This window comes from Anser cygnoides, chromosome 1, assembly GCF_040182565.1.
Source record: "Anser cygnoides isolate HZ-2024a breed goose chromosome 1, Taihu_goose_T2T_genome, whole genome shotgun sequence".
NCBI lineage: Eukaryota > Metazoa > Chordata > Aves > Anseriformes > Anatidae > Anser > Anser cygnoides.
In genome coordinates, this window is record NC_089873.1 from 212,036,639 (window position 1) to 212,063,565 (window position 26,927).

At 46.0% G+C, this 26,927-nt stretch overlaps 1 protein-coding gene across 5 annotated transcripts in view; it reads right to left on the reverse strand.

Annotated features, from left to right (window-relative positions):
- Nucleotides 1–2,060: 2,060 nt before the first annotated feature.
- NUP98 (nucleoporin 98 and 96 precursor) overlaps nt 2,061–26,927 on the reverse strand; it is a 37,602-nt gene continuing 12,735 nt past the window's right edge. For all 5 annotated transcript variants that reach the window (XM_066990116.1, XM_066990114.1, XM_066990115.1 and 2 more), the window contains 21 exons: nt 25,600–25,733; nt 23,849–24,036; nt 22,473–22,589; nt 20,866–21,170; nt 19,609–19,722; nt 18,796–18,934; nt 18,340–18,517; nt 17,743–17,907; nt 13,476–13,652; nt 12,557–12,710; nt 11,332–11,752; nt 10,450–10,679; nt 9,886–10,155; nt 9,138–9,295; nt 8,748–8,891; nt 7,511–7,653; nt 6,761–6,982; nt 5,576–5,817; nt 4,929–5,083; nt 4,332–4,443; nt 2,061–3,714 (listed from right to left, as the gene is read on the reverse strand). In XM_066990116.1, coding sequence (XP_066846217.1) covers nt 3,497–3,714; nt 4,332–4,443; nt 4,929–5,083; nt 5,576–5,817; nt 6,761–6,982; nt 7,511–7,653; nt 8,748–8,891; nt 9,138–9,295; nt 9,886–10,155; nt 10,450–10,679; nt 11,332–11,752; nt 12,557–12,710; nt 13,476–13,652; nt 17,743–17,907; nt 18,340–18,517; nt 18,796–18,934; nt 19,609–19,722; nt 20,866–21,170; nt 22,473–22,589; nt 23,849–24,036; nt 25,600–25,733 — 3,986 coding nt within the window. In that variant the 3' untranslated portion in view covers nt 2,061–3,496. The remainder of the gene's footprint in view (nt 3,715–4,331; nt 4,444–4,928; nt 5,084–5,575; nt 5,818–6,760; nt 6,983–7,510; nt 7,654–8,747; nt 8,892–9,137; nt 9,296–9,885; nt 10,156–10,449; nt 10,680–11,331; nt 11,753–12,556; nt 12,711–13,475; nt 13,653–17,742; nt 17,908–18,339; nt 18,518–18,795; nt 18,935–19,608; nt 19,723–20,865; nt 21,171–22,472; nt 22,590–23,848; nt 24,037–25,599; nt 25,734–26,927) is intronic.

Sequence of the window (26,927 nt, forward strand, 5' to 3'; positions counted from 1 at the left end):
GCGGGTGGCAGCGGGGTCCCTGTGTCGCTCATCTCCTCCCGGTCCCGCGGCACCCCCTTGGCACCCTTCCTATGCTAATCCCCGGCAGCAGATGCCAAGCAGAGCCCGATCGGTTTTAAGGCTGGAGGTTTTGTTTCCAGGCGGTGAATTATTCATCCCCCGCCTGCAGGCCCAGCCACGCTGCTCCCCGGGGCCCGCCGCGAGCACCAGGGCAGCAGCTGGGCTTGCAGAGAGGCAATTACCGTAATGGAAGGAGGTGAAGGCGGCGCGACCCGGCTTCCTGCGTGCCCGCGGCCTCGCCGTGGGTGTCACCTTTACGCAGGGCGAAGCCGCCGCAGCGCTGGCCCTGAGCGTGGCAGTGACCACCCAGCCCGAGAGCGGGGACCCTGCCACCCGTGTCTGGGACAAGGGACTCGGGGCACCCGACTCCAGCCCCAGCCCTGGGGGCTGCTGCCCCCAGCACGGGGCAATGGGGGGAGACCCCCGGTCCTTCGGTCCCTTGTTGAAGCCGTTCCAGCTTCCGTGCAGCATGGAAAGGCACGTCCTTCTGCTCGCCCTGAGCTCTACCTGGGCTTCTGCCTCACCTCCCTTCGGCAATCCCAAGGACTTTCCCTCAGTACCGCTTCTGGTCACACCACGCTGGCGGGCTGAGCGCTGGCACTGCCGGTGTCGGCACCGCACCACCGCAGGTTTGTTTGCTCCTTGTCCATCCCCTTCCCGACTGCAGGTGAGCACTGAACTTTTGTTTAAAAAAATGATCCACAAGTCCAAAACTTCAGCCCAAGGTGGAGGGGCCTGCTCAGGGGCCAGCGCTCCCACCCGTCAGAGCTGCAGGTGGCCGGGATCCCCGGAGATCGCCTCGTCCGAACCTTCTCCGTTGCCTTTCTGGGGACAGAGGAGAGGCTGCCCGGCTGCCCTGCTTGAAGGCAGACAGATGGGCTCTTGCTCACCTCTGAGGCTCCGCAGGAAGCTCCCCGTGGCCAGGGCCTTTCACAGGTATCAGGGTGGCCGCTGCCGCAGGCCGGCTCCCTCAGGGCTTACGGGGGCACCGGGTCAGGTCCCAGTTTGAGCGCTCCTCAACCTCGCCCACCAGAGGCCCTTGTCCCAGCCTTTCCCCGTCTCAGGGAGCTGGGGCTGCTGAAGACCAGCCTCACCCATACAGATGGGGATGAGGCCATCCAGCACCATTTCCAGGTCTGTTGTGATCCCATCCCCATCCCACAGTGCACCCACGTTTCTCCTAGGCTAACTGCTGCTGCTGACATACTAGAAAAATCTGTTCCTGTTGTTCTTCACATCCCCCAAAAGATTCAGCTCCAGGGGGGCTGTGCTGTTCCTTATGCCACCCCCGCATGCTCAGAGCCTCTCCATTCCTCTGAGGTCACCCATCCCTTCTTCCAGCCCTTGTGTTTGCCTCGTGTGAGAAAGTTGTTTTTGCAATAGAAAAATCCACTAAACTGGCGCATCCACATGTGGTTGTGCAGGCATGGCAGCGGCATAGCGGGGGGAGTACGTTAAGCAGATAAGGGGAAGGTCCTCCCGCTGTCCCAAAATAAGGGGGATCCCTAAGAAAAACAGGTTGAGCAGTGCGAAATCAGTAAAAACTAAAATCAGAGGCCCTCTAGTCACGAGAAAAGAAGGGGAAAAAAGGGAAAGGAGAAATTAACGGTTGGTGAAATAAAATTGTACACCTATGGCATAGAAGTGCGTCAAGGGGGTTGTGAACCCATAGTACTCAGTCAGTGAGGAAACGGGAGAAATCAGGTGTTGGGTAACAGGGAGTATAAGGTTAGGATGTGTTTTTGCTGGGCACTCCGGCTTGCAGGACGCCCGCCACTGCAATTGCAAATAAAACAGCTTCACAGAAGTTCCTGTCTGAGAAAATTATTGAGATTTCTCTCACACTCGTTCCCGTCTCTCAGAATCCAGCCAAGGATCCGACCTTCCTAAAGAGCCGGCACCTGCCCACCACCAAGCCCAAATCACTCAGGTGAGACGAACCACAGGACACACGCCTGTGGAACTGAAGTCTTATTAAAAAGCAAAGAAAACGGTGGGAATACTATAAACATTTTATTTATTGTTTTCAAAAAGACAGGAAAATAATCTAGATCATTTTATTTATAACTTTTAATAAAAACCTTTACATAATCCTCATGCATAAAGACCTTCAACGAGCCAATGCAAAGCAGCACCGAGCAGGCTCGAGGCCACTGCCACCAGCGGCTGGCTAGCTGTGGCAGGAGGCGGTGCTGCGGTAACCCTGAAATCAGAGCAGACCAATAGACAGCTTTTTTTCTTCCAAAAATAGTCGGTTTCTAAACACAGTAACAGTGAAGACTGTACACACTAGAGCAAATTGACATTGCCAGCTGTTCGCTCGCGGGATGTTCTTATGCTGACGGCGGCTCCACTCGATGTAACCCAGCTACGCAGCAAGCACAGAGATGACAGCAGGCTCCCGGCTACGCGCGTCGGTCGGAGGGGCTGCGCGGGCACCGTGCCCCTCGGGCAGCCTGGCTCCGGCAAGCACCGCGCCGGTGTGCATGGCAGAGCGCTGTGGTGCTCGTCTACACGGGCACCTGCCTCACGCGTGGCTGTGAAGAGGCAGCCCGGAGCTCCCGGGCTGCTTGCTCCGTGGGCACGCGTGACCGACCTTTTGGCATAACTTGTGCAGAATTTGCCCCCTCCGATCAGAAGCGCCTGGCCTGGGGCCCTGAAGCACGGCGGGTACTGGGACAAGCTCCTGTGTTTTACTGCATGGTGACAACACACTGCATGTGGGGCCCAGATGTCTGTCTTCAGAGGCGCGGACAGCACAGAGCACACCGTAAGGCACACACGTAGGTGTCAGCTCCCCCTCTGAGGCAGAGAAGCAGCTTTCTTGGGTTTTGGAGATGGAGGATGGAGAAACGAGAAACACCACACTTGCAGGTCTCCAACTTAGCAAGAGAACGCAGGCAAAGACAAGTCTTCTGAAGTTAGTTTCTTCTCCCACCCCCCACCCACAGAGCAAACGTTTAACATAAAGCCCCAGTTAAAGCTTATCCTTGGTCAGTTCAGGTACCAAAGGCTCGGCAGTAACAGGCGCAGTCCCGCCGCAGCGGGCACGCCCAAGACAAACTGTCCCAGAACTTGCTTCACCATCCTCTGTGCCGCAACCAAGGAGTAAAACGGATCTGCCAGGAGATGAAGCCCCCTCTGTACCCCCTCCACAGGCACAACCTCACCTGCAGTCAGGTTCTACAAGAGGGATTTTATTAATTCTTGGAAAGTGTCATGTAGTTGAGGGTGCCAGCCAGCAAGGCCCAACGGGGTCTCGCTGGTCCCCCGGGTTACAAAAATTCCTGCCATAGCCCATGTACTAAAGCCACTTTAATACCTCTATGGAAAAACCGGTGTGGCTGGAGGCTGCTGCCAAGGGAATGCTTACCCTTAGAGCAGGGAAAGGGTGAGCAAATGGTAAAAACCTGTCTGTCCGTGAAGAGATTCGTCCTCACTGAGTCACTACCGTCAGCTCCCGTAAGTAAGACTGGGTGAGACTACGCAGCTCCTCCAAGGCATAGTCCTCTGGCATCGGCAGCCGTCCAATGTGGGGAGCAAGCAGGCGAAGGGGGACGCGCTGCACAGCAGGGGTGGAGTCGGAGATGGGCTCTGGGGTGCGCTGCAGGCTGAGGACCACCCTGAACAGGTTAGCGATGCGCTTGGCCATGTCTGGAAAGAGCAGGACGGTCAGTGTTTATGCGCACCCCATACCACACTCCACAACGGGAGCTAGCATGCGAACACCTGTGAGCTTACACCTTGTTGAGGAACGCACTTAACTACAACTCAAGAGAATTCTTGAGCAAAGGCATTTGGCTGGGTTGGTAAACCTATGCCCTGCTACGACTTCGTCTTTTCTCAGCTCCAGCAGTGAATCTCAACTCCAAACAGACTTCCTCCCTGAGCATAATCAACATTTGGCCTTATTCTTCAGAGCAGATGTTTTTCTGCAGGTAAGCTCACGTTTTATCTGGCACTGTAACACTAAGTAAGGACAGGACACTTCACTGCTTAACCAGAGACGGCTTTAAGAGACGAGGCACTGGAAGCCCAATTAGCCAGGTAACAAAAACTGCCTGAAACAAAGACAGTTTGTTACAAAGAAACAGTAGCTGCATGTACGGGAACCATTAAAGCAAAACACAGCTCACTTCACCAGCTACAGGCCTCCTTTTCTGCACAGGCAAAGAAACAGACACCGGCAGCCTGGGCGACAGCCAGTGCTAGCTGGATCAGGTTTTAAACTGGCTTTCCCAGCAGGGTGCTCGATATTGGTGGTACCGTACCTGACTGAGCCAGCCGGTCCTTGGCGTTGTGGCACTGTATCTGCTCTATCCTGTTGCACAGCGACATCACTTTGGTATGCAAATGCTCCAGCTCGTATGCGGAACAATCCAGCTGAAAGCACACGTAAGAGTAGACAGTCAGCCTCAGTGCATCCAAAGCCTTCTACAAGAATCACTGCCTGAGTTCATTCCAAGCTGAATCTGTCCGACAGAAGACAACGTGTTACAGCCCGTTTGAATTCAACGCCTTAAGCAGGGAAACAAGAAGTCTGGAACTGAATTAAATGGGCCTGACACACAGACTCCCGGTTAATTAGCTAACTGCTAGCTTTGTTCCTCCTCTTGCGCTTATCTCACTGCCATGCCACGTAACAGCAGGTTTTCAGGGCAGAGACCACATCTTATTTTCACATTACCACCATCTCTCTCTATATTTTCAGATGCATGAAATTCTGCCTGCTAGTGTCTGTAACAGAAACACTAAGTTAGCAATGAACACTGAGGAAAAGGTTTCTCTAAAAACGAGACTCTGTATAAGCTTCCAAATGGTAACAAAGAAAAGAGGCAGGAAAGAAAACAACTGTTTCAGTTTGTTACCTGTTGAATCCTATCAACCATCTCAATAACATGAATGTAATCTAGATAGACCAGCCCTGCCACCTCCCAGTCCTGGATGAGCACGCTGCGTTCGGGAGCGGAGAGGTCTTCCAGGAATCCTTTTAGGTACTTGTAGTTCTCATTAATAATAGCATCTAAAGAGAGCAAACGTAAGTAACTGAGCAACGGGGTTTCTTATCAAGTCAGTGATATTGATCATTAAAGAAAACAGCTGTCTGCTGCACTGTCAGTTTCCTAATTCCGTGACTATCAGCCACAACCACAAGTGTTTACCTGATTTATGACCTACAAAAGACAAGCCCAAGGCCATTCCATTTCCTAGAACAGGGACACCCATAGGATCAGCACTCCAGGAATGCTACTGCTGCCCTTGTTCCCCGAGGCACCTCTGGCACAGGAAGGTGAGCGTGCAGGAGGTTCAGCACTACTCTTCTCACATGTTTGCAGTGATGAATCATTGTGCCAGGTACCAAACGAGAGCTATTTTGAAACAGCCAGCCACTCTGTACTGCCCCTCTTGCTAGAAACAGTCCTACTGCTTCACATTATCGAAAACCCAACGACTTCCTTTCCAATTCTATTTGTGTGTACTGTTCAGAATGGAAAAAGAACAGGAATAGACTCACCTGAGGCTAAATGCCTGACAACAAGCTTGTGACACTGGTTCCAGTGCCCAGCCTTGAACAAGAAGAGGGCTTCTTTATGCTTGTCACCCTCCATCTTCGCTCGAACAGCCTTTGCTTCATGAATCCACTCGGCAGGGACGCAGAGCCTTTTTGTCAGGAAGGTCTCCTTGGCCCACGATTCGGGTGTCTCAGACAGAAGGCAGTGCCGATTTAAGAGTTCTCGCACTGCCTTTTCGCGTATGCTGGTGGGAAGAGAGAACAGGTCATCATTCCAACACGCAATCCTTCGTGTCCCACCACCAGAAGATGCGCCTCAACACAAGTAACTGACGACTGAAAGCAGCAGCAGCGGACTCCATTGCACTTGGGCTACAGCAGAGGCACAGGCATTACAGGCGGTGAGCCAGCCCCGCCAGGCCTTTAGCTGTCTTACTTTAGATACTAAGAAAAGTTCTACGATCAACTCTGTTACTTCAACACACGTTGAACACTAAGAAAGAGGTCATCACTAGTGCTTTGCAACATCGTAAATGTTGTAGCTTAAGACTATTTTAATATGATTCATGACCCTAAAAGCAATATACAAGCTTTACTCGAAGTTACGGCTGGAAAAAAAGAACCTGATGCAATGTATTAATTGCAACTGTAAACACTAATAGCCTCATTTGGGGAAGGGTGTCTCTTGCTATTATTTACGTTTAAGACAATTTTTCATTCACTATATATTTCACAATAGAAGCAAAACATGTATTTTTGTGATTCACAAGGTTCCCCTTCAAACCACACTTGTTTCTGTTCAGCTCCAATTAGAATAGATGCAGTATTTTGCATTCATCATGTTTTCAGGCAAAGTTCCTGAATGTAGTAAGCTTCCTGAGCCAGAGAAGATAAGCAGATCCCACTCATTTTGATATCCTGATCCGTTTCTACGGAACAATGCAGGAGTCATAGTTGTTACAGCACAATGCTACTTAACATCTGACAAGACACGTAACTAAGCAGAATTATGCACACCACTGTGTAATCTGGCACACTTTCTACAGTTGGCACTGAGTTCTCTAGCCTGCAGCTCCAACATCATGAGAGAAGATATAGTAATTACGGTATACATGCCATGTCTATAAAACAGAACAATTTATGGGCTTTTTTCGGCATTGTAAATAATAAAGAAAAGCTTTCACTCACTGAGTATCAGGCTCGTGCAGCAGTACAAAAACAGCCCATTCCCAAAGGCCTTCGCTTTCAAGCTGGGCAGCATAGCTAGCATTCAGCACTCCCTGCCCCTGCTTCACGAGGTGGGTGTAGTTCAGGGCTCTGAGCACCTCCCACAGGTGCCAGCTGAGACGACAGTCTACAGGGTCGGATGTTATACTTCTTGGATCCAGCAGCTGGTCAAGGTCATAGTGCCTGTAGAGAAAAATATTTGCAACATAAATAGCTAACTGTCTCCAAACAAAATCAGAAATACTGATGCCATTTAGTTCCTCTCCTTCCCCCACCTCCAATTATTATGCAAGTTGTGTGGATTTATTATTTTTTTTTTTTTAAAGATGAGAGCAACTGTTAAAATCCTTTTGCTCTTTGAGTCTGCATCCAGACTGTCACCACCTTTTATTCTGTACATGCTCCTCCTGCAGATTTCTCAACGCCTTCAAGTAAGACAACTACAATGAAGGCAAGATTATTGCAGAAAGTTGCAGAAAGCACGTAAGAAAAATGCAAACATGTTCCTAAACTTGAGTTCAATCATCTACTCCACCAGCAGTGACAGCAGCAGCACATTCTGTGATTCTGTACGCTCAAGGCAGATTTTTGACTATTTCAAAGTGGTTCAGTGAACACTGGAGTTGATTTCATATCGCTAGTTTAGGAACCCCATTAGTCACTGCCTTCACAAGGTTTTTCTGAATAGTTTTGAACCATTTACCCACATACCTGTCACTGTAGAGCTTTAACAAATGGAAACAGACATCTCTCAGAGGTCTTCCTGCATTATCGTCGTCTTCGATTCCACAACCAGAACCTTCTAGGTAAGGAGGCAGGGGGCAGCAGGCGTATTTTTCAGACTCTAGTGTGTTCTAAACAAAAAGTTTAAAGACAATACTTTGAACACAACACATTCTGAATTCCACAGAGCTCCGCAGACTGATGAGCAGGCTTTCTGCTCCAGAGCAGAAGGTGCACCCTTGTCCACCTGCACTTAAAGACTACATAGGAGTTACATACTAACACAACACTACGAAGAAAAAACTAAATGCAAAGTGCTTTTGGAGGTTTAACTGCATCTCACACTGCACTTTTAAAAGCCACTGTGTGGAGAGACACTCAGTTCTCACACATACCACCCATATTCCTCAACAGTTTTAGAGCTGGAAAACCACATAAGCCTTGATCAAATGAAAGACGGTGCATCTCTGCAAGACTTCTCTCTCTCTGAAGCAGAGTTTTGACAGCTACGTGGCACCACTGGACGCAGACAGTTGGCAAGAGCCATTTTACTGGGCACTGGAAACCACCCCCGAATTCTAACCTAGTAGCATTATCTTAAGTTCAAGCCATGGTAAAACCGAAACTTGTTCTTTCCAGTGTACAGCAATAAACAAAGGTTGCGTAACATGCAGCCACACGCTGCCTGTAGGACAGCTTCCACATTTGCTGCAGGGACAACACGCGTAACAGAGGGCGGGTGGTTTGGCAATGACTATTTTAGCAGGCAGCCGTATATTTATCACCTCATAGGGAAAACTGACTGGCTATACCTAGTCCAGTGGTCTAGTGTGGTCGCTCCACACTGTTCTAATTTTGTCAAGCTGCCAAACAGCAGGAAACACTGAAAACAAGTGGGAGGTATGCTTGAAATAAGTCACTAACGCAACAACCTAAAGAGCAGGTCCTAAGCTTCAAGACTGTGACTCGAACTACCAACACGTCCAGCCCCAGGGGTTTATTTCCATCACACAGAGGGGAAAAGGAAGATCCTTATCAAAGAGAACTGCTGCAGAAACTCATCACCAAGAGGGGTGAAGGAATCTGATGCTGTGACAACCGAAGTAACAAATCCATACTCAGCACCTCAGCAGCACTACTTGACTGCTCACAGAAGTCTCTGCGCAGCACCGGACAGTCAGCGGTACCGAGTGAAATCTCCTTTTACCCAGGCATGTTGACCTACCTGAAATGCTGACTCGTACATGGCAAGGGCCTGGGAAATAGAAGCTGTTGGAGGAAGCAGGTACCAGAGATGGACGGCCATGCAACGCTTCCAGTCCAGCTGCGAGCACACGTTGATACTTATTCTCTCAGAGAGCTGCCACACCTAAAGAAATAAATTCCTAACTTAAGTCAAACTTACCACACAATGGTTGGTACGTACTAGACCAAAAGGGAGCAAACCGCAACAGTAAGAGATGCCATTAGTAAAACAAGCAAAAAACCCAGCAGGTCAACACCTTGTACTTCTTTCCTACAGCACATGCCAGGGTTGACTCTTACAACCTGAACTTACTGCTGTCGGGACGTGGAAGTCAAGTTAATGACAGAACAACGGTGTAGCAGAACTTACGGGTTTCCCTGCAAGCAGTGCAAAGATGCGCAGTCTCTCTTCCTGGATGAAGCAGTCTGTCTGCAGCCTGTGCCAGTCCACCAGCTGCATGGTGAGGAGGTCGCGGAGGGGCTGGCTGCCTGCTAGCTGGGAGAGGAGCAGAGCAAGCCGGTGGTCACCTGGAACAGGAGACAACAGCACACTGCTGACACGTCTGTGCCACAGCTGCTTGTTTCTGAGCCCTTTGCTCAGCTTACAGCTGCACAATTATCTAGTCCCTTGTGAATTAAGCCACTCCATAAACACCTAATAAAACGGGAAGGGAGGAAGACAAAGAAATAGGAAGGACAGACTTCCCAGACAAGGCCAAATGAATGGAAAAGTTTTGAGATTTGAGCTGACATAAGAGACCAAGAAGAAACTAGATATTAAGGTCTGAAAATATGCATTTTTTAAACACACACAACTAGCTTAACACAAGCTCAATTAAAAATAAAGAACATTCAGAGAATATGCTATGAAAAAAATAGTTCCAAATGCAATACAGCATCACTTTCCAACTCTAAGAGAACCAACAAGAAAGCCTCCATGAACACAACCCAATCTGTGTGCAGTAGATAAGCCAGACTCTACCTTAATCAACATCTCACATGGAAAACTCAGTATTCAGAGTGACTAGTTACTCACTAGGAGCTCCCGAAGTTTAAGTTTTCTTTGTATCTTTACCTCCCCACTTCAACCCTGAAAAAGCAAGACTCAAGCATCTTACCTGACTGCTGTGCCAGTCTGCAAGCCTCGCCAATTCTCCTCCCAGTAAGGAAGCTGAACACGGCCTCTACGTGGTTATCATGTCGGGACAGAGAGACCTCCTCATCAATTCGTCCCGCAGCAGTCTGTGACAGCCAGCGAGAGAAGGCTCTCCTGCGTTCCAGGGCTAGGTTGTATTCACTGGGTTCCTCCAGGATGGCTTCCAACTCCTTCAAGTTCCCCCAGATTGCTTCACATAACGTCCATGTCAAGCACCAGTGCTTCACAACGGCTGTGAGTACAGAGTTATCCAGTCATAAGGAGTAAAACCAGAAGAATATTTAGAAAAGAGTCACAATGTTTTTAGCATAATCTAATAAGATATCACGTTACAAGTCAATGCAGGAAGTCAATTAGCCACCCAAATGCAAACACACACGTTTATGCTTTCAGAAAAAACACTGAGGTAAAGTCAGTTTTTGTTTTATTGACATTCAACTGCTCTGATGTAACTTGAAATTAACCTGAACTGGACAGTTCTCCAGATTTATTGCCATCACTGTGAAAAGAATTATTCAACACTCACTTTCTGTCACAGCAGGATCCTCAGATGCCTTTCTAACCCAGTCAGCATAGTCATGGATAACAGAAACTCCTGGATTGGGTGCTAGAAGAGGACACTGCTCATCCATATGGACAGTGCTGTGTTTCAGCTGTATCTCCAGAGGGATGAGATACAACTGTTTGTCTCTGTCCATCTTCCTTTGCTCTAAGCTCACTTTCTCCACATGAACCTTGAAGGAAGATTCTGAGAGCCTGGAGAAGAAAGAAGGAACACAGGTAGCAATGTTCTGAATTATTTTCCCTGTGAGCCAACTCCTACCATGGAGCAGTTGCATTATGCAGCTTGTCCTAATTTTAACGTAATGACAACATGACATATGATCCAAAGTCAACAGCTATATACAGAGAACCTGGTTACACAGCCTGGGATTCAGAACCAGACTTTGGCAAATAAATCTCACTGAACTGAGTTCAATGCAGTCAGAAGGCATTAGCACACCTCACCACAACTCAGTGCGTTTTGTGAGAGCACCTCATTCTGTCAGCAAATCAGATATGCTGGAGAACCTCAACTGAACAAGCCATTTTGGAAGTCCTGAATAGCAGAACACTTCCTGGACATCAGTTTTGAACTTTGTCTTTAAACCTTTATTGGATGACAGTGCTGTTTGTATGTTAAAAAATAACTACTCTTTATTACAATATTTCAGTTTTTTAAAACAAATTTTTTTGAAGCAGTAACATAAAAGATCCCCCTGGCCAACATGATCTTCCATCTTGCACCCATTCTATATATCAGGAAGAGTATTACACTGAATTTCAGGAAGATGCTGACTTAAAATCAGGACTATTTCTAACATTAAGAGAGTATGGAAGAACCACCCCGAAGGAAAATACTACTTACAATTTGGGAGCAACTGGAGCAGGCAGGAATCCATATTCCACAGACTCACACTGAGTATCTTCCATTTCGCTTGATCTACTTAACTGATCTCCACAATTGACGAGTGTCCAGTTGGGTCCCCAGCCAACACGAAACGAGCGCCCCATGAAGAGCGCCATGTCCATCAGCAGCTTCCCCTTTCTGTGGGTGATGGACTTACCCAGAGGTACTAGCCCCTGCTGTCTGCGGACACCCACTGTTTTCACCTGTACCTCTGGGACCGATGGAGGAACGGCGAACGCAGATGCTAGCGGAGAAGCTGCCGACCAAAGGGCAGCAGAGGGGGAACTGCTTGAAGTCCTCAGGCCCTTGAAGTCTTGCACAGCAGCGCCAGCAGATTGGAAAATTACATTAGCAAATTTTGATTGCAGCAGCCCACCAACTAGAAGGAAGAAGAGGGAGGAATATTTAACTGAAAGGATGCTCACTCTTCAGCTGCACATTTCTGGTATTTTAAAGGTATTTCAATACTTCGTAACCAGCCAGTGAAAACATTCACCGTGATTTGTGATGGTAACGCACAGCTAAGCATAATTACTTGCAGCATTGAGAACCAGGAAACCCACTGCACACAGCCTAACTTGTGTTATCCAAGCTAAAGTACACGGCAGCACACCAAAAACAGTACATACATAAGTCCCACCACAAAATCTGGGATTTTCAAAGAAAACGCTAATTTAACCAATATTGTTATAGTTAGACCATGAGAACAGGAACACCTCAGAAAAAGAACACATTGGTTCCTACTAAAAGGAACAGGGCTGGACCCATACCCACAGGTGCATTTCAGGTCTGCCCATTCAATTCAGGGACTGGGAAAGGGCAGGGGATGATGTTTAAGAAAGCACTTCATTATTTGTTTTCCCCCTCACTACCCAAATCTATTTTATCTGGCAATAAAGTAGTTTTACTCAAGTCAAAAAAGCCTGTTATGCCTGCAACAGTAACTGATAAGCAATTTTCCTGTCTTGATCTCAACTCGTGAGCTTTTTCCATTCAGTTTTCTCCCCCATCCTGTTGAGGAACAGGAGCAAGAGAGCATCTGGGTGGGCATCTTGCTGCTGGCCACAGCTAACCCACCACTGCACACAACTGTTCTGCCAGGTATTCAGCCAGTGATAGGACTTGGCCTATTAATGTTAGAATTACACTCGTTCTTCATGCAGCATGTGGTTTCCCACAATACCTGAGCATCTTTTCTGTCCTTGTGCTTTTGAAATAGGGAGCCTTGGAGAACAGATCTCTTGAGAAGTATCCATTTTTATAGGTTGCTTCCCAGGATAATGATCCAGGATCAAATCTAGGTCATCTTCATCAGCAAGCAAGGAAGCTTTCATAATCTAAGAAGGTGAAAAGTCAAGCCTGCATGTTAGCAATCCTTCTATTAACATCTCATCAGCTCCTTTCCCAATAAAGGTAACTTCTGCACATCGCATACAACCAGTATACTCATGCCACAAGTGTTTTAAGTAAAAGCACACAGTTGAGGAGAAATGGAAGCAAGTTGCCAGTTGATGATAAACATTTACAAATGACTAGTTAAGCCACTCTCACAGTACTTGGTCGGATGGGCACGAAGACTTCTGATAATGTTTTCTCAGATCTTAGCTCTGTTTACTTCTATTTCAGCTTAAGTAATAGTTGAGAAGCCCAAGACTATTTCTTCCTTACAAATTAAAAAAAAAGTAGAAGCCCAGAAGCGTTCAAGGTATTATCCTCTCATCCAAAACCAAAACCACCACAACAAAATAAAAAAAAAAAACAAAAAAAAAAACAAAACACCAAATCAAGAACAGCTATCCTTTTACCTTCTTTTCTTCAAACTAGGCTTGAGGCAATCCTAGCTAGATAGTAGCTTATCACTTCAGAACTTTGAAATCTGAATTCTAGCCTTCAGATGCTTTGCATGTCGGCTTTCAACTTTTTGTATCTATAAACATGTCCCCCAGACACAGAAGCCTAGCATGCAAGATGCTATCACACTACAGATGCAGCGCACAGTTTATTACAGGCTGGTATATAACTAGCCTTGGGGGGCAAACTGAGAAGTTACTGACGTATACTACAAAGTCCTCTCTGCTTTGGGGGGAGTACAAGACACTCACCTGTAAGACGTGGGGGTTAATACCCAGTGTTGATGCAATATGGGTTGAAGCAGGCACTGCCTCCTGCTCTTCCATCATGTTATCTTCCAGAACGGACTCCTGGGGAAGCTCCTGGGTGATGTCTGCCATGTCACTGTCCAGCTCCACAACCCTGCCCAGCTGCTCCACTTCTGGGGTCTGCAGACACATGCAGAGGCCACGTCAGACAACAACAGATTTCAACAGTTTGCTGAGAAAGAGCACTTAATAGCTTCAACAATCACCTGCAAATGAAGCGGAGTACTCCCTTGCTTGTGTCAAAACTCCAAATTAAGTTTAGGGAGGAATATATAACCTGTTCCCATTTTCTTCACAGTTGTAACAGTGTAAGTTAAAGTGAAGAAGTTTAAAGTGAAGAAGTCACAGTTTAGTTGTGTCCTTCTGAAGTTTACCATTTTCTGGTATTCAGTGTAAGAAACTGCTCTTCAGCTTTCCATTTTCACGTGACCAAAAAACAGAATGAAATGACCAAAAAACGGAATGGGGCTTGTGCATCCTGCCTTCCTTCCCCTCTCTCTCACAATGATATCACATGAAGAAAAGTTTTCTGGGCCCGAGTTTAACTTGGGACATTTTAGATGACTGAGCAGCCAGTTTAAAAACAGTGATTCTCTGCATTAATTTGTGGAACCAGTGGTAGCTGACGAGGAACAGGTGAGTTCTGTAACACTGCTGTGTTTCCCCAACTGTGACATTGTACAATATTGAGTTTATATTCCACCAAAAACCTTCACAGAAGTTTTAGATATACACAGTCTCCTTCATGATCACATAATACTGGGTCATGGAGTGTGTTTGTGTGCATGTATATTTACTTTTATTTTAAACCAGGACAGAACTGTTACTGGACTGGAAAATTGTGAAAGTTGTTTTCTTTTTTTTTCCTAATAGTATGCTGCTGTTCATCAGCAGTTCAGAAGTTAAATACAGTAGTTTTCTTTCAGTCTGCAGCTAAGTTTCTCTTGTCTGCGCCTAGTCCAAGGCAGGAGGACGAATTCATTTTGTGATTTTACTGAAGGCAATTGCATGGCATCATCTTCGCGATGAGCCTGAAGTGACCTCTACGCATCTCCCATTGCTTATGAGAACTCAGCCTCAAAGTGCAGGCAGGGCCAGGAGAAGTTCATCCCGTCCGACTGATAAGCAGACATCAGAAATGAACCTTGAGCACTGCCCTCAGCTCTAGCTGGAAGCAGTGCGCACAGCTCGCTTGCTGTGGTGACAGCCAGGTCTGCTGGCAGCGTATCGCAGCGATCCGCTGAGCCCCTCCTCTACCAGGTGTGGAACACAACAGTGCTACGAGCACTTCAACTGCTCTTCAGCTTTGCTACAAGGAACTGTTCGATAGCACAAACCCCCTGGAGGATGCCATTCGGTGCTGGGACTGTGCAGCCAACAGGTCGGGCTGAAAGAAGCACCTGCACCACGATAACTGCCTTCCAGGCTCTAGCTAGCTCTAGCTGGGTGACCGACCTCCTGCACGCTGCCTTTGCTTCAGCCTAACCCTCCCTGTCCCTTGCTGAGGAGCGCCCTGAGGAAGATCCATGTGTACAGCTTACACGGGCTCCAGATGCAGCCACGTACAGAGCGGTGGAAGCAATGCATATATATGAGCAAGGAAACCATGCTAAGGAATCTAAGAGCATATTCAAATGGACTGCTACTTAGCTCATTAAGAACAGCTAGTAAGAATGACGACGGTTATCAGATGAGGCAGGTAAAGTCAGACTAGGGGGTCTGTAAAGATAGAACTCGATGGCAGACACAGAAGCAGCATTAGTGAGTGGTATTTGAGTATGCCTGCAGCATGCAGAACAGATTTACAAGTCAAAACATGGTTATAAACAGAAGTTTCACTACTCCCTTCATTGTGCTTTAATGCAGCAAGGCCCCTGGTGTAGCTGTTTCCTGTGGGCCTTGCAACATTAACAAAATCATGAATATTCAAGTTAGTGAAGGAAGAAACCCCCAAAACTAATTCCTAAAAGCTTCCCACAGACTAGAGAATATTATTTTCAGATGCTCTACACACCAAGAATCTGCCGAGTTTTCAAGACATGCTATGCAGTTCCTCAGAGGTTTGGGGAACTGACCTAGATGTTCTTCTTATTTTCACAAACAAAAACCTTCGCTAATGGTATACAAGTCAAAGAGGTTAATTAACAACCAAGATAAGTTTTTGCTAAGTATTCTTGAATCTACACGACAGGTCTGAATAAATCACACATACTCCCAAGTATTTTTGACTGCTTAAAACATCAGCTCTGGTCCTAATTAACACGAATAAGAAACAAATAGGAAGACTAAAAGGTGTCACACAGAGGCAAGTCTGCTAGACAACCCTGTGTTCATCTCTTAAATAAAATGTAAAGTAGATTCCTTAAGTATTTGCAAGAGCAGGATGAACTAGCAGGTTTTAATTATCCAGTGAGCCAGGTGTGACAATGCAGCAGCTGTTAACTACTTCCGGATTCTTCTGGACCCACAAAAGGTGACAGTTCACTTAATTTGTCACTACAAAAGTATGCTCTGCTCAACAAATGGACTGTGCTGTTGCTGGCCTCCTGTTCATAAGGTGATCAGGACTCTGCCACAGGGATTCCTGAAGTGCACCAGTGCTGGCTTTACTGAAAAGCACTTACGTTAACTGCTGCCAACAGACCTGTATGTCCAGACCCCTGCAACCCGCATGGAAACCTAAGGCGGTGTTGCAGAAACACATAAGCCTTTGCAGCAGAGGTTGAGATTAGACCGCAGACTATATAACATTAAAAGCAATTCCAGGTTGGTTTAATGAGAATTCCTACCACAAAAGTAACAAAATTATTCTTTTGTGCAAGCAGTGATGAAGTATGGTTTTCTGTTTCTCATGAAGCAGTGAGTAGACCCTTGTACCCAAGGGCTCTAAGCTACCCAAAGCCATTGGCAATTGCAGAGATGCTGCTCAAATGGTTTCAAAAGGACAAGACCCAGTACAGAAAAATGGGTGTTCAAGCTATTTGACTCATGCTGTTCTTCCTCCTTTGACTTCAGAGGTACAGAAAAAAACCTCTCCTCCTTTGCTCCCCATGATCTAAAGGGGTCAGGAACACGGGCCGCGTGCCAAGCAGCACCTTGGCACATGATCTATGCCTCAGTGAGCTGCAAGCGTGGAGATCTCCTTTCACTGCTGTCACAGATTACTGAAGGGTAAAAACAAAGCCTGTTGCTGTGCCTGAGCAGAAGTCCTCCCCAGCTGCTAGACACCTTTCTGCTCAGCCTTCCTGCATATCCTAACTGCTAGGGTTTATTTTTCCCCCAGCTAGGTAACCAAGAGCCTAGTTTCAGAGTCTCCTGCTCTCTGCACTTGCATGCTGTTTTATGACAAGTTACTTCAAAAAAACCAACAAAAAACCCTACAGGTAGTTCAGAAACATTTGCCATTGCCACCTCGCATAAAGAGCACATCCTGTCCCATCAATGCCAGGATGCCTTCCAAAGAAGCTGTTTTTCATCCACCATGAAGCAGATTCTAGTTTAGCTTGACAATATCCATACTAGCTATATTTGGAAAGTGTAAGAGTATCAGTCTAATTAGTCTAACCTTTAAACCCAGGAGATCTTGGTTTGAATGAAGGTAACACTAGACCATAAGGGGTTACCAACGAACTGGATAAAATGTTACCTTCCCTAGGTAAGGCACACAGGCATACCACTGAATATACATCACAAAAATTTAGAAGCAATCCTATCCAATTCCAATACACTTCAAACTCCAGGGTATAACCAGCCTTAAAAAGTAGCTTTTAATAAAAATAGAGCACGTTCTTAAAATATAAAGCATACAGTCTTGCATACTAAATGACGGTCAAGTCAAATTAATGCACAATGTCATTCTCAATGCAGGCATCACAAGGCATTATAATTATATAGAATATAATCAATATTCACAAAAACAAGTTGTTCTTCCATAGGTGGCAACTATGCCAGATTAAATCTAGACCAGAATCTAAACAAGAAACAAGAGTTTAACACCTTCCCACCCCCCCCCATCCTCAGAAGGGATTGTCAAGTATCTTAACAAAAAAACACACAAACACTCAAAGAGGTCAGAAGAGTTTGTGCAAGTTCGTGTATGGTTTTGCTGTTTGCTTTCCAGGCTAACTGTAACATCAGCAACCCCTCCCCAGGGGCCAGCTATTCTTCAAATATTTTCTGAATTCCCGTTTAGTCATTGTCCTCCTTCTACCTGAGATGGAGGCGTGGGCTTGCCATTTAGGGTCATTTGCTGAGGTGGCAGATGCCCTGGAGGTGGCACAGGCGTGGTTTTTAACTTCTTTGTGTCCACTTTTAAAGGATGCTCTTCCTCTTCCTCGTCTGAATCTTGCAAGCCGTACTTGGAAAAGTGTGCCACCTGCGTAATGAGAAGAACAAGCGTGTCTCACCTCAGAAACAAGATTTCAGACACTTACTTCCAAAAGGCCCGAACAATGAGCTGGCGTAACTGTCAGCTTTACAGAGCAGTTGTGACAGCTGGAACAAATCCAGCTTCTGTACAGAACACTTGCTGTACACCTGCCTTCAGGGGATCGCAGAATGGGTGAGGTTGGAAGGGACCAGCGGAGGTGACCCGGCCCAACCCCTTGCTCCAGCAGGGCTACCCAGAGCCGCCCATCCAGCGCCACATCCAGGCAACTTTCAAATATCTCCAACGCTGGAGACTCCTCCACCCCTCTGGGTACCTGCACCAGTGCTGCGTCACCCACAAAGTAAAGTGCTTCCACTGAAAGCCTCCAGCTCTTCAGAGAAGTTTTTACTGGTTTGGTCGGGAAAACAAAAACATTACCTTAAACACCCAAGATCCAGTCTCCGGGCGGTATTCCTTGAATCGAGCGCCCTGCTTCCGAGATACAGACTCCAGTCTACCTTCATAATTCATCTCTGCAAGTCGCTCAGGGCTTTTTATCAAGCAACGAGATGTTTTATCTGTAGGCCAAACTCCATCTAATGTAACTTCAGCTCGTCTGTTAAAGATGGAAAAGTGCATGAGAGACTACAAGGTAGTGATGCAAAGCTATTAAGGTACACACAGGAGATGAAAATTGACCATGTTGACTCAAAACAGCTTTTAAACCAGGCTTTGGGTTGAGAAACTTTAAGATGTCTAGCAACTGTACAATACTGCAACCTGAGTGCGCACTTCAGATTTAGATTCCTTGGTAGCTGCCTGCAAACACAGTATGCTGTCAACGTTACAAAAACATCCTTACTCGCTATTAAGTACATTTGTAAAAAAAATTACCTATTTAAACCTTCGCCAATAGGTGGTTTTCTTTCATCGTCAGGGTAAACAATCACTTCTTTCCTACGGATATGTACAATGTCATCCAGATTTAAGTTAGTTAGATTTACTTCTCCTTCAAAGTAAATTGATCCATAACCTGTAAAGCAGAACAAAAGGTGACCAAACATCACTCTTTGCTCATGAAAATAATCTTATGACAGACAGCCTAAGTTCCTGCCGTACTCCTCCTTTCCCCAGCTTACCACCTACCTTTGCTATGTCTCCAGAACAGAGTACAAGTGCCTCCACTTCCCAGTGTGAAAATGCTGAAGATGTTAGCAACTTTTTTAAGTCAACACTTGCACAGAAAGCTTTTTGTATCGATACTGCCCACACAAGTACCAAGCATACCCTTGGCTTTATAGCACATTTAGAAAAGTGTTCTAAAAATACCATACGTTATGATTTTATTTTTAAATAAAAGCAATAAGGAACATAGTTCAGGCTGAAGGCTCTTCACTACAGCTCAGTTACTGCCTACATTTGAGCTTACTGAAATGGAAACAGTGATGCGACATGCAGCCTGCTCCATCAAGTTTGCTGCAGGTGCTTTTTTCATTTTCACATTCACTTTTTTCAAATCATCCCATAACACGGGTTGTTAGCACTACCAACCTGAAAGATTTCTAGTCTTTGGTGTAAGCTGTTCACAATGCAGGAGCACTGCTTATAATAAAGCTGAAGGTACGGAATTCAGATTCAGGTTCCATAGCTTTAAAAAAAACCTCACTAGTTCAACTTTAAGTAACTAGAAAAGCTGTGTGTGCTTACCTTTACGGCCTATGGTGAAGTCAGTCACAATACATTCATTCCTGTCGTTGGTAAATCTAGCAAGCTCCTCCATAGACGGGATGGTGTAGTAGCCAGCTCTTGTTAGAACAATTCCTACAATAGAAAAAAGTCAATGAGAACTGGGCTAACAAACAGCAAGATCACCAACTTTACCATTTCAAGAATTTCAGTTGTCCAGGCTCGCAAAAGAAATGGAATGAAGGTTGCAAACAAACTGAGAATCAGTACAACAAAAGCAAACAGAGAAATGCCTTAATTTCAGAGCCTTCATAGCAAGTTTAAGACAACTGCTATGCCAAGTTTTTCCAGACACAAACAGCAGTACTTGACAGAAACACTCTTCTAGCTTTAAAGATTTGGGAGCACAGGTATCTGCTGGCCAAGGTAAGCATCTTCTGCATTTAACAGTCTCCAATGCTCTTTTTGCTATTAATTTGTCTAATGACCTTTAAAACCTACATAAGCTTTTTATATCCACAACTTCTTGCATTGTGGCTTCTGAAAACATTTATTCTCAACGCATCACCTGTTGCTTTTATTAGATGCATGTATAAACTGATAAACTGAGAAGGAGGAACAAATCTTTTCTTCTTCACCTTTTCCAGACCACTCACATTTAACAAAACTAACAACCCCCCACCTCTTCACCTATAAAGCTATATATAAGCTATGAAGTCTTCGTTAATTGAAAGCTACTCAAGACCTCTCAGGGTCCCCCCCCCCAACACTTCTCCACATTCTCCAGTTTTAGTAACATACCCTGAGACCAGAACTGAAAGTACCAAAACAGAGCTGCTAGACAGGTCCATGGAGACACAACCATATTCCATGGCCCCCTCCTTTCTCGGCAACTTCTAAAGTCTGCACGCTGGTATTTACTAAGCATTTAAATAGATTTATAACCAAGATCTTTTGCCTGAACTGTAGTCAGCTCTGTCTGCTATGTAGAACAACTACAGATTGGGTCCTCTTCCTCCCTTTCATGGAATCAAACTACATCAGTCTAACATAAAATCGGGCAATGAAATTTAACTGCTTAGTGACTCAGCAGAAAAAGATTCAGCATTAGATAAGACAACGAAAAACATGATTTGTATCTGGAAGAAAGCAGGAGGGACAGAAACAAAAAGCTGAGGATCTGGAACAGCAGAAGAGAACTTTAAACAAGCATGCATGAAGTGCTGTCAGGAACTGTCTGTCTATAAAGGAATTGCTGCTGCCCACCCACAATCTAACCTGCAGGATGCACATGATGCATGGTTTCAGTCTCCTCTTCACGTTCATCTTGAAGGGAATCGTCATGAAACGAGGCATCTTCACTGCTGCCTTCCAGACCATTTCGCAAGGCCGCCCGCATGTTCAGAGCCACAATGGTATCGTCCACGTTGTTCTGGTGTTTGTGCACGGTGTTCTCGGGAGTCTGGGGGATGGGCTTGGCAATGGGGTTAGTGTAAAACCTGGTCACTTCATGGTGATCCTCCTCTTCCTCTCGCTCACCATCTTGTCTGTGGTTTTCATCAGAAGGTACTGACAAAAAGAACCTAAAGAAATGAAAAACAAATCGCATTGTTTAGCTTTAACAAGCTCAGCACTAAAATTCTCGTGTCTTTTCATACAAGAAGCAAACACTACCACCCGATGAACGGCAGAAACAGCAGACTGAGTAAAGCATTTAATACTTCTTAGGACTGAGGTGGTTATACAAGCAAGTTTCCCCACTCCTGTAATCAGTTTTTACTTCTAGTAGCTTTTCTAGTAGCTTTCAATGAATTCAAAGTGTTGAGCTGGTCAGGAATCTTTCCAGTCTCTGATAAAAAAGGGAGTTCATCTGAAACATGCCCAGAGACTTTGAGGAAGTCAGTGTACTGACTGGGGCAGGACAGCCTAGAGTTTTCCTCATTTTTATTTTTCAACAACTCAGGTTAGAAGGGGTCTTCAAGATCATCCAGTTCCAACCCCCTGCCATAGGCAGGGACACCTCCCACCAGATCAGGTTGCCCAGGGCCTCATCCAGCCCGACCTTGAGCACCTCCAGGGATGGGGCATCCACAGCTCCTCTGGGCAGCCTGTGCCACTGCCTCACCACCCTCTGAGTGAAGAATTTCCTCCTAACCTCTCATCTAAATCTGCCCTTTTTTTTAGTTTAAAGCCATTCCCCCTTGTCCTATCATTATCTGCCTAAGTAAAAAGTCACTTCCCATCTTTTTTTATAAGCCCCCTTTAAGTACTGAAAGGCTGCCAGGAGGTCTCCCCTGAGCCTTTTCTTCTCCAGGCTGAACAGCCCCAGCTCTCTCAGCCTTTCTCCATAGGAGAGGTGCTCCAGCCCTCTCACCTTCATGGCCTCCTCTGGTCCCACTCTAACAGCCCCACATCCTTCTTGTGCTGGGGGCGCCAGAACAGAGGGGGACAAATTTAATACGCAAAAACAATCTTAGTAATATGATACATTCAGATTAGCGAAGTTTCCTTGGAGTTCCACCTTACTGAGGAGGACTAAACAAAAGAAAAGGTTTCTCTCACTTCAGGGTCAGGTTTAGCACTCAAGTGGCCTAGTCTCTCTCTACAGGGAATGAGGAGAACCATATCCAGAAAAGTCATCCCTCTTTGAACTCCTGAGTTTGGGTGGAATGAAGTGGGAATGAAGTGGCACGTGACTATACAGGAAGAACAGATGGCTAGGTTAAGAATAAACGAATCTCACAGTACGTCAACTGACTTCCAGTGAACAGCTAAGATGGCATCCCTCAAAATAACTACCTACATTATTAACAATAATTTAGAGACAGGCATAACAAGTTTGCATTTCTTGCGAGCAGAAACACCTGCATCGCCCATCAACATACCGGTCTCCATTCTCTGGATATTCTGACGGAGAAGCCAGGTCTTCATTTTCACGATTGACAGGTGAGAACAGACTGCTGTTGTTGAGATTCTTCAAAACCAACTTTTTGATGCTCTTCCTAAGAAAGGACAAAAAAAACAAAGGGAAATTAGGATATATCCACTGCATAAATATATACTTCATGCTTCATTTGAGTGTTCCAGGGACCAGAAGCCAGTTGTGTAAGACCTGTTTCCACACTTTTTATACACAAAGCCTTCTGTAAGAGCACTGCAGTAGCTGAGTTACTAAGCTTTTTTTTTGTTTGGTTCGTTTTTTTTTTTTTTTTTTTTTTTTGAATTTCATTCAAGGCTTTGGTTTGTGAATAACTATAAAAAAACACAAGTCATTGAAAGCTTCAAAACCCAAGTTCAGTAAACCACAGCGTTATCCGTTTCTACAAAATGGTGCCTTTCCACCAGAAGCACATAACCCTGCACAGAACGTCTGTCCCACAGGTGCAGGCTTTAGCACAGGGACACTTTAGGAGCAAATCAATGGCCGTGCTAGGACTCACTGCCTGCAGCGTGAGAAGTCACTGAAGACCAACACCAATTACACCTGCAAGAAGAGTTTAAGCATCTGTTTTGTCCTGATTTTTTTGTTCATTTGGTGTTTTTCAGTAAAACACTGAGAATTTCATACTCTGCTCTCTCCCTGGAAAGTGAGCAGATGTTTCAGGCTAAATTAAAGAGAAACTAAGCTCATAAAGATTACAAAATGTTATTTTTAAAGTGTGTGTTTAGAGGGACTTTCAGTGACCGATTCATCTTTCTCTGAAGTATTTGTTTGTTTTAAGTAAAAACAAAAGCTTTCTAAAGCCCTTTTCAATTTGATTGCCGCTGGTATTCTTAAAGACCGAAACCAAAAGCTTCATGACAATAGATCCACAGCACTGCTATTCACTTCTCACAGAAACAGCTATGAATCTGAAAGAGAACCAGCATTAGGCTGTGAAATCATCATAAATCCTCCTTCAGACTGGTGGCATTAACAAGCCTAACGACTCTTCTATTTCAGATGCAGGAAGCTGCACGCTATACTAACTTTTGTTATAACAACTTCTGATTTCATAGACTCTTCATTCCACTCATCACCACATTTTACAGCTTATTTGCAGCTAGCAGTTTAAGCTGATGATTGTCATCTCCTCCACAGAAAATATTTCTCTCCAAATTATACACAAGTTCTGTTATTGCTACTCGTATTTGAGCCAGGCCACAAGTGATGGGATTTACAACACTACAAAGGACTTAACCTGATCAGAAGAACTGGAGTGATACTACAGTTATTCTTGTACCGCTTGCTCCCTCTAACATACACAAAATAAACACTCACTTGGGCATGAATGCGCCATTGGATAGGGATGGCTCATCATCATCGAGACCATCGAAGAGCTGGGATTTAGCAGAGCCAGCTGACTGCAAAGCTTTTGGTCGCACTCTGGTCGCTGGACGCGGAGTCAATTTGTAGTGGGTGGGTGTCGTTAAGGCCTTCTGAGCTGCTGGGTTTGTCGGTTTCAGCCTCTGAAACACAAGGAAGTAGCATCACAGTTTCCATACCGCGTACCCTAAGGTTAGCTAGCCAAGGACTTATAAAAGCAAAGAGCATAATAAGTAAATGGGGAACCAATAAACCAGGACAGACACAAAAGCTGGCTGATGACAGGTAGTGCAAACAATGTTGAAGACCAAAATTCCCCAGTCACGCATTGATGGGCCACCAACAAGCCACAAGCACAGCTTTCAGAGAGGGCCAACCTGGACTTCAAGAGTTAGGGGGGGAAAAACAGGAAGAACAGGAGGATTTGGGATATTCCAGGAGGTCTGGGGAACCACCTAAAACTTCAGGAATGCTTAGAGGAAGGGAATGGGGGAGGTGCAACGGAGGGGGACAGAGAGAACGAGTATAAAACAGGCTGGTTGTGTGTAAACCAGTTAGTACACTTCTGACTTAAGCCCCACGCCTGATCACAGCTCTCTCCCCCATCTTCTTATTAAAACCTTTCTTAACCATCTTTGTGTTATCTCACCCTAACCTGTGTGTGAAAACACAACTGGAGACAGGCATGAGGGAATTTGGGGCCAGCAACTGCAGTTGTCCTGGCAAGGATATCAGACAGGCAGGGGAGCGGTGCTGATACTGAGGAAACCACGAGCACAGGGTGCGTGTGAAGTGAGCGGAGTGCCTGCACCTCTTTGCAGCAAGCTGGACTAGGCAGCAGGTAGGAGAGCTGCAGAGCAGGTGGGAGGGCTCAGGGCTTGGGCAGGGGGACTGGGCAGACAGAGGGGCAACGCGTGCTCGGGGGATCCCCGAGCGTACAGGCGAATCACTGTGAGCCTGGGCACTTCCGCTGCAGACCTTCAGCCCTCATCACCAAAGGAGGAAGAGCCTTGGCTGTCTACGCTCACATTTTATGCGAGTCCTCGCAGCGTTACATGTGGGTGCTGAAGGCAGTGCCCGGCCTGTGGCTGTGCCAGCTGCCTCAGCGTACCGTGTGTACGCGCACACGGACACGCGCATGTCTGGGATACGAACCCGGCTTCCCAAATGGCCGGGCCTGCAAACGGGAAAGCAGCAGCCACATCCACCAGCCTGGGAAGGAGCCCCCTGGGTCCAGGGGAGCACTGTGCTGGGCTCCGGAGCTGGGCTGGAGGAATCCCCAGCCTCTGGAACTTGTCAGGGCAGCGGCCATTTATAACATCCCTTAACACTTGAGTCTGAGAAGCGTGCTTTGTTGGTTTTTAAAACAAACCAACAGCTCAAGACTGTCATAAGCCATGCTCAAGCTAAGTACTAAAAATATTCCAAGCATAGACAGCTACCCGTCTTTATTCTCAACTAGTAGCAGTGAGCATAACAAACTCCCAAGTCAAGGCTCTGATGTACCAGAAGCAGTAAATAAAGCACCAGCATAAGCTTGTCCTGGATAGCATTAAAAAACAAAACAAAAAAAAGCCTGGCACCACAGAGTACAGGGATGGTAGGTCACTACATTACTCACTGTTCATCTTAAGCAAAGACATAACAGAGCACAATATATGAAGTCATTTCAAATGTTTCCCAGAAAATTAGTTTAATACACTCACCTCTTCTTTCTTCTTTGGATCTGACATGGGGTTTCTGAATAGCGGGGAATCTCCAAAGGGTGAGTAAGTCAAGCTATTGAGATGCTGCTGAAGGACCGCCTGCTGGGCAGCTGATGCATTAGGGTCTGTCAGCGCTATAAAAAGAACGTCTGTTTTTAGCACGCAACAGATTTATCAATAGAACCAAGGCAGACAGAAAAGGCAACCCCCAGAGGCTCTCCTCATAGGAGTTCAGATTTCTGTATTAACTTCAGCTTTCTTTTTCCCCTGCTCTTCGGTCCCCATTTCTACAGAACTCTGAAGGAAGAAGTCACATCCCGTTCCCTCATTAGTGTTTGGAACCCCGTTCACTAAGTTTTTATCTGTGAAAAGCTGAGGGCATGGAGTTACCCAACAGCAGAATGAGCCTGGCCTGCCAAAACCTTTAATTAATACATCTGATTTCTGAAGCATTAGTAAGTCAAAGCTGCTGCAGTGATCTAACTTACAGCTCTCTGCAAAAAACAGCCTCTGAAACTTGTCCATTTCCTGACATCTACTTGTAGAATTTTAATAGGAACTAAAAAGTGTTCACACTATGAAACATTTAAGCAACATAAAGCACCCTAATTTTAATTCTAAAAAAACAGACTGAAACCATGCATTCCCAGAGATGACCAAAACCACTCTCGGAAACAACACCTTACTGTCAGACAAAGTCTGCGAGGAGCTCAAGAGGAGAGTGTGAGACAACTGGTTCTTACCAGACTGAAAGCTGTATGAACTGAGCAAACATTAACCCGTGAGACCTTTCCCTAAGCTGTGCCACTGAAGGCAATACCTACAGAAGTGAATACTCGGACCACCTGCTGACGTTCATCAATGAAGGCTCAAGCTTAGAAAATACAGAAATACAATGGAAGCAAGACAAGTACATAAAACCTGACTGCAATATTGAGCTAGGCAATACACCTGCTATATTGAGCAGGTATTTTCTCCTGAGCTCCCTCCTCGGTCAAATCTTTCCTGTTACAAGTAGTACGCCAAGTAACTTTAACAGGTGTTCACAGCAGCCCAACATGGCTGAGGCTGGGGACACCCCTGGGTGCCGCTGCTCACCCCCTACCCCAGCAGGGCCCCGTGAAGCCGCTCGCCCAGCCCCACGTCCCGGTGGCTGCCGGAGACCCTGCAGAGGAGCCCCAGCCCCTCTCTTATCCTGCCGACTGTACAGGATAGCCTACTCGGAACATCCACTGCTCTCCCTTTGTCTACCAGACCAGTCATTTCATTACGGAAGCTTATAAGGTTGGTCCAACCTGATTTCCCCTTGCGGAATCCATACAGACTAC